Source organism: Aplysia californica, unplaced genomic scaffold, assembly GCF_000002075.1.
Source record: "Aplysia californica isolate F4 #8 unplaced genomic scaffold, AplCal3.0 scaffold01187, whole genome shotgun sequence".
Taxonomy (NCBI): domain Eukaryota; kingdom Metazoa; phylum Mollusca; class Gastropoda; order Aplysiida; family Aplysiidae; genus Aplysia; species Aplysia californica.
Genome location: NW_004798457.1, coordinates 47480 through 54979, shown reverse-complemented (window position 1 = coordinate 54979; position 7500 = coordinate 47480). Strand labels below are relative to the sequence as shown.

Below are 7500 nucleotides of genomic sequence, written 5' to 3'. Positions count from 1 at the left end.
ATATTGTGTGCCCTATCGTCAAATAGTGTGTGTCCTATTACAAAATGTGTGTACATAGACAAAGAGCAGTAGATTTGACCCACCGATGGAGACGTCATGCACCTCATGCGGTCAGCCTGCGGGGCCCAGTGCGGCCGGGGACTGGGGGAGTGTCGCATTCCATGGGTCAGTGGGGCCGGGGTCACGCCCAAAGCCGGCTGTTTCACGTTCATGGCAGGCGAGAAGGCACAGTGGTGGGGCCCCTGCCGCTCGTACACCGCCACCGCCACGATGAGGCAGGGGGGTCTTCGGGGGCCTCTTGATGGGAACTTATCGGGTCTGGGTAGATCCGGGGGAACTCAGAATGTAAAACGTAGGTCTGTGCAGAACAGTGGAAACTGAGATTGCAATACGTGGGTCTTTGTAGAAGCGAGGAAACTGAGAATGCGAAACGTGGGTCTTGGTAGAACTGGGGAGCTCAGATTGTAAAACGTAGGTTTTGGTAGAACGGGGGAACTCAGATAGCAAAAAGGTGGGTCTTGGTAGACCCGGGGAAACTCAGTATGTAAAAACGTGGGTCTTACATAAAATTTAGGGAGAAATGGGCCGTGTTGCTCGGCAGGAAATAAATAGAGATGTATCGCCGCTGAAGATAGAGAAGTCTTCGGCGAGAGAAGGTTCAGTTAAGTGTGGACTGATGAAGATGTCTCTAGATCTATACACGTTTTGATAGGGAAGAGATTCTCTTCAAGACAAACAGGAACTTCATGCCCTAAAAGCTGGAAGCCAGACTCTGTTTTCAGGCTGCTGTCTCCCTGATTCAATATCAGGGCTTCAATACTGATAAACAGCAAGATAATTACTTAGGCCAACGTTGAAACCCGTTCCTTCGAATATCTGCCTTCTCAGGGACATACGTTGATACTTTTACCAAAAATCAACATGTCGTGTATATTCGTTTGTTAAGTGCATTTCCCGCTTCTTGAAAAGCAAAGCTCTGACTCCTCAATTGAGAATACAAACCACTTGTCCCACACGATGAATAATTCTTGGGAGTCAAAGCTAATCCGATTGTTTAGGAATTTCTAGCACAAAACACGTTGAATTGACTGAAATCCCAAAGCTTGTCAAAAGCAAACTCTTAAGGACAGACATCTCTTGTTCTTGCATGGAATATCTCCGCTGGCTTTATGAAAAATGTAAGGTCTCTACCTCATCGATAGTATCCGATTTGTCGTCACTGTGAGTGTCATCAAACTTTAAAGTCCTTCTCTCTTATTGACGGCGCAACAATGCAATGAGATCAAAATTCCGAGCTGAATTCCAGAACGGTGCAGAAAAATCCTCCAGGACGCCCAATTGGCGTGAAATCCGTGGAGAGGTTACAAACACTGTGTCGGCTAGAGCGAGCGCTGGCTAATCTAGCTCATGAAGTTTTCATACAAAATAAATATCAACATCAAAAGCGAGCGGTGCGGCTGCCAGCCGTAATGCCTTTCACGGGCATCAAATTTTCATGGCATAAGACCTCACCCGGGAGGCTAGCTGGTCGGGGAGGTAAGGTGGGCACCAGAGACTCTCGCGCAGACAAATCTACTCCCACTTTTGCTTCTGTCTTTTTTTCCTTGTGAGTTTCAAAGGCGGCGGCCAGTAGTAACGGGAATAAAGAGCGTAGAGGGGGAGTGGGAGGGGCTTAACGCACGCGCGCAGGGTGAGCCGTCAGAGGATGGGGAGGAGAGGACGGTAAGAGAGTCAATCACGAGGTACGTGCGTCTATTGATTTTTGGGACGCACGCGAAACGCTCGCACTCGGCTCTGGGTTGACAAGCCTGCGCTCGCAGAACTCGTCTTGAAAGGCCAGTTCTCAATAAGGTCGAAACACAGAACGTTCTCTCTTTGGGTTGTGTTATAGCTCTTGCAGAGGCGCCAAGGGGGCATAGAACGACAAACTCACAAGCGGTCCTAAGACAGTTAGATGGGGAAACAATAATGGCGTCAGAGCTGCTGTCGTTCCTGGCTCTACTGAGTCGGAACATGACAGATCAAGTCAGATCATACATTGTTTCACACATGCATGTCGCCAGTGAGGCTGGACAGGAGAGCTTTCTACTGACTTGTCTTATTCCCTCACTTTGGGCATGCAGCATAAACGAAAGCACAAGTGTTTGTGGAGCTTGTTCGTTATTACGTGAACTCTGTTCAATAGATTTAGACTGATGCTGTGTGTGCAGCTTTGTCTTCGTCATGCCGGCAAGATCGCTGAGAAAAACTTCATAGAAGAAGAGAAGGAACAGCTGTTCAAAGGGGAAAGGGGGAAGTGTATAAAGAAATTCAAGGAAAGAGAGAAGAGAGAGAAAGAAGTAAAAAAAGATGGAGGGAGAAAGAGAGGGGGGGGAGAGAGAGAGAGAGAGAGAGAGAGAGAGAGAGAGAGAGAGAGAGAGAGAGATAGAGATATTGAGAGACGGAGAGGGGGTTAGAAGTTGTGGGACACAGGGATAGAAAAAGGACAGGCCAATAATCATACTGCTCTAAAGTTTCATAATCAGACGGGTAGATAGATCGATATATGGACAGATTGACAGATAGATAGATAGATAAATAGATAGGTAGATAGATAGATAGACGGATGAATGTATGGATGGATAGATGGATGGATAATGGATGGATGGATGGATGGATGGATGGATGGAAGGATGGATGGTTGGATGGATGGATGGACGGATCATTGATGGATGGATGGACGGATGGATGGACGGACGGACGGACGACGGAGGGATGGATGGATGAATGGATGGGTGGGTGGATGGATGGATGGAGGCCAATGTAAAAAGTGAATTTCGGCTCAAATATGTTTCTATGCAAAGAATGATACGTAAACACGTGGGCAGTGTACAAAGACAGTTAAACTCAAAGCCCACCAAAAGAAAAGAGAAATCATAGAGGAAATAAAACTAAGAATCTGAAACAATCGATGAGCCTCGAATGAACAAGTTAGGACTTTATATCGTTCCAACCCCGGGGGGAGTGGATATGAGTGGTCATCAAAATTCTCTTTGAGGTACTGCTTCAGGGAGCTCTTCTCAGAGTGGTTAATCTTCCCGAGTCATTTGTACGAATATAGATTTCAATGAGCTCCGATCCACACATCCTCATTTCCAGCACTTAATCTTTGGTCGTCAATTCTCTCAGATCTGTAACAGAAGAGTAACGTTTTCATACGGCCGATTTCCACAGCTTGATCAAAGTGAAGAGATTCTATTTTGATATTTATGGAATTTAAAAGTTTGTTTTTGAGGGTGAAATAGCATCTCACTTTCGGCTTGGTCACAAGGGACATGCGAGATCTTCATTTCTGCATTCACTCTTCGTTACATGAGATATTTTACTTTCCTTTAATTCTTAGTTTAGATCTAAATTTATTTATTCTTTTGATGTTTTCCTTTTTTATGCCTCTGAATTTCATCTTCATACCCAAAACCTTGCGTTTATCCGATTATGAATGATAATTCATGGATTCAAATACACTGTTGCCAAATGACTTCATGGTTATTTATCCTTGTGTTGTTATGGAACTTACATAAGCCCGGTTTTATCTAAGATGGACGTTGCGATGGGGGTCTCTCTCCATCTACTTATCCCTCTCTACCTCCCCCCCCCTCCCCACCACCATGCCTATGCCCAGAACACGCTTTTGGTTTCTTCTTTTTTCGGACTACTTTTCTCTGAGTTTTGGAAAGTGATGGCCTTGGTGCACTTCCGAGAGTCCAGGTTTTAATTTTTGATTCAAGCTGCTGCATAATAAGTAGCAACTAATGACGTTTGTCTGTGACTTTTTGAAACTTTGCTCTCCCACTACAATGTGAATTGGAAACACTACTGGTGTCTAAGTTGCACTTATTTCTTTGACATGTATCCGTAATCAGGTTTTTCATGAATTAAAGAATGAATAAAAGGAAACGTGTCGACACAAAAGCGTTCATATAGTGCTGGGAAAAAGCAAGACAGATAGACAAAAACAACAAGGGGGAAAAAAAGAAGTATGACTTACAAGTAGAGCCCTTCAACCACCCACTTCAATTTTTTTTGGTGGTAATTCATTTGCAGGAAAGAGCTTATTAGAAATAAAGTGGGTATAATGTCTTGTCATTGGTTAAACATACTACCACGAATTATGAATCTTGAAGATAATTTAAGGCTATTTTTCTTTGGTCATTTTTGTATTTCCATTTATATGAGTGTAGAACTCTGCATATTTTACGTTGACATACTTGTAGACTCTATCGACTTTTTTCACAGGATATGCCGTACCTTATTCTGAGTTCCGAAGTTGGCGTTCGACCACTACCAATGTTATAAAAGGAAATAATTATGAGGGCTTGGGAGACCTTGGTCAGAACCGTCTCCCTTGGGTTTTCTCTCCTGCCCAGTGAAATAGGAAACGTATTGATTGGCAAGCCAGGTAGATCTACAGTACTGCTCTGACCGGAGGTATCAGCGCGCTTACTGAGCGCGGACATACTGGAGTACGATGCCAGCCAGCCATACTTGAACAAAGAAAAGTATGCACAACTTCCTACCCCCCCTTTTCACACACAAACACACATACACACACACACACACAAAATACACACACACGCACTCATCCATTCATCTGTGACACACATGTGAACAGATGCTTAAACGTGTAACAAGGAATATTATGGATGCATACACAAATATATATACACACACAAACACTCTCACACAAACACACACACACACACACTCAAACACACACACACACACACAAACACACACACACACAAACACACACACACACAATACACATTTACGAGCACTTTATGTGCCTTGTTTCCTCACTTTGTGCAGTATCTTCCTTATTCTCCAAAACGTTTCTTAATTTTTTCTGATTAAAAAAAAACTTCCCCTGCAACCCGAAAATCCAAGAAAGAGCTAATTTTGTCAGAAAGCCTCACGAACAATACTTATAATCCCCCCTCCCCTTTCCCCCCACCAAAAAAAAAGAAAAAAACCCCGAACCTTTCGTGTAAAGGACGGAAAGTCTGACATATTGTGTTGACGACGGTCTATTACTCAAATTGATAGCAGGTCATTAGGAGATCATAGCTCTGAGGACTGGCAACGGGTCCCCTTCTCGACAACAGACAACACAGGAGTGTGTCCCTACACGTGTCTAGCACGCGACCTGCCACACCCCACGCACCGGACAGACCTTGGCATTTGGGGGCTGATTTAAGTCCAAGATTTGTACGCCGATAGTTGGGAGTTGGAGGGCGCCATTGGTAGGTACTACTTCTTCTTTACTTTCTCAAAGATTTGTTCGCGGGTGGTTGTATTAATGTATTATGAATCTTGAAGATATTTAAACTGGTAGATACTTCATAATGTACTTCTTTACTTTCTCATTCTTTATTTTCTCAAAGATTTGTGCGCGGATAGTTGGGAGTTGGAGGGCGTCATTTGTAGGTACTATTTCTTCTTTACTTTCTCAAAGAGTTGTTCGCGGGGGTTGTAAGGTGCCGCTGGTCGGTACTCTATGTACTTCTTTACTTTCTGATTCTTTCTTTTTCTCTCAAAGATGTGTAATCTACGCGTCTGATTGGAGTTGGAGGGCGTTACTGGTTGGTACTACTTCTTTTTTTCTCTCAAAGATTAATTCGCGGGTGGTTGTAAGGCGCCACTGAAAGGTACTACTTCTTTATTTTCTTATTATGTTCTTTCTCAAAAATTTGCTCAAGGCTAGTTTTGAGGGGGATGGGTCACTGGTAGGTACTACTTCTTCGCTTTCCCTCCTTTGTTTCTGTCTGTCTGTCTGTCTTACTTTTTTCTCACCATTAAATGACCATTAATGCGTCGATGTCTTCACTCAAACAAACAAACAAACAAAAGGATTTGTAACGTCCACTGCCATTCGGCTGTTGTGGCTCAGCTGGTTTCAGACTTGACCAGCCTCCAATATTCCAGCTGTAAATCCAAGCAGGTTCCAACATTTTCTTGACATTCCGGGACAATTCTTTCACCTTTTCGACTCATATTGATGGATCTATTACTGGTACTGACGGTTGAAAAAGGAGCATACTTCAAGAAGCATACTACTGTACGTGTATCTAGAAGGGTGTTAAACTTCTTTGAAACTATAGCAGTGGCTAACAGAAGACCTTTTTTAAGAAAGAGTTTTACGCAATTGCAATACAATAAGGTCATAGAAGTGCCAAAGATTAGAGGTGATACAAGAGAGTAACAAACTTAAACAAGGAGGAAGGGAGATTAGGACGATAGAGCTCTTGGTCTCCCCTCTTCTCCCACATCCTCTCTCTCTCTCTCTCTCTCTCTCTCTCTCTCTCTCTCTCTCTCTCTCTCTCTCTCTCTCTCTCTCCCCTCTCTCTCTTTCTCTTTCTTTCTCCCTCTCTTTCTGTCTCATGAGTTTGTCTGTCTCGTAAATTGTGGACTGTTGTTGTTGTTGTTGTTATTGGTGTTCCCCTAATCTAATTTCGTATCTAACTGACTATCTACTTCCTGGAATAGTAATATTCGTGTGGCGCCTATACTCATTTCGTCTTTCAGGTGAATATTATGTTGTCATAAATCACACCGTTTGCTGTTTGGAAGTAACAAAAAACTTTCAGTAAAGGCGCTATGCCGTTTAAAGGAAAAGTAAACGTAATGTAAAGGCGACGGCTCGCCAAGGAACAGCGACTGCTGACGTCATTATACCGGGCAACAAAGACTAGTATTTTACTACATTTCATTGTTAAAGTTTAACTTTGTGAAATCGCAAAAGTTCTGATACTTAGGCCAGATACGTTACATGTCGTCTCGATCTTAATAGCCAGAGCTAAAAATATTACCCTAAAGCTAAGGGGTTCTTTTTTATTCGGCAAATTCTAAACATTATTTCTTCTTTAAGTGTGTGTGTGGTGAGTGGGAGGGGGGGGGGCTACACCTGAAGGCTATCTCGCTTATTAGTGGATCAAATGTTACAAATATCACACTTATAACAAGCATGGGAAGGAGTCTTCAAATCCGCAATCTCCGTTTGGAAAGAGCGGCCAAATTGGATTTTGCCGACATGTCTTATACAGTGAAAAACACACTTATTTTTCATGGAAATTGTGTGTTATTTGGCATGCATGTTGGCAGACAAAAGATCTATAAAACTGGTTCTGAATTTTTCCTAAATGCAGTAGGAAATTTCTAACGAATTTTTTACAGAGGTAGTATTCAGGTTTTCAAAAATTCCGTGAAAATCCACACTCCAGACACCACCAACAAAAATCTATTCCGTACATTGAAGATTTGGCAGCAAACTTCAGAGGGATCCTGCGTCTCGATACCATGACTAATACCAATGATAGTACATAACAAGATGGTTCACTCAGCCAAAAAAGTGTCCGCAGGAAGTATGCTCTTTGCTTCAGATGGCGCTGCAGTCTGTTTTGAAGCTCTCTTTCGTTTTTCCAGAAGAAGAATAGGAATAGCACCTTCGTGCGTGCGCAGATC

The 7500-nt window shown here is 43.0% G+C and overlaps 1 protein-coding gene across 2 annotated transcripts in view; it reads right to left on the bottom strand.

Moving 5' to 3' along the window:
* Positions 1-7500, bottom strand: part of LOC101859216 (brain-specific homeobox/POU domain protein 3-like) — a 41568-nt gene that overhangs the window by 11676 nt on the left and 22392 nt on the right. The window contains exon 1 of one of the 2 annotated variants that reach the window (XM_005112117.3): positions 84-1540. The exons of the other annotated variant lie outside the window; for it this stretch is intronic. Coding sequence (XP_005112174.2) covers positions 84-212 — 129 coding nt within the window. The 5' untranslated portion in view covers positions 213-1540. Of the gene's footprint in view, positions 1-83; positions 1541-7500 lie in introns of those variants that run through there. 2 annotated transcript variants of the gene reach the window in all.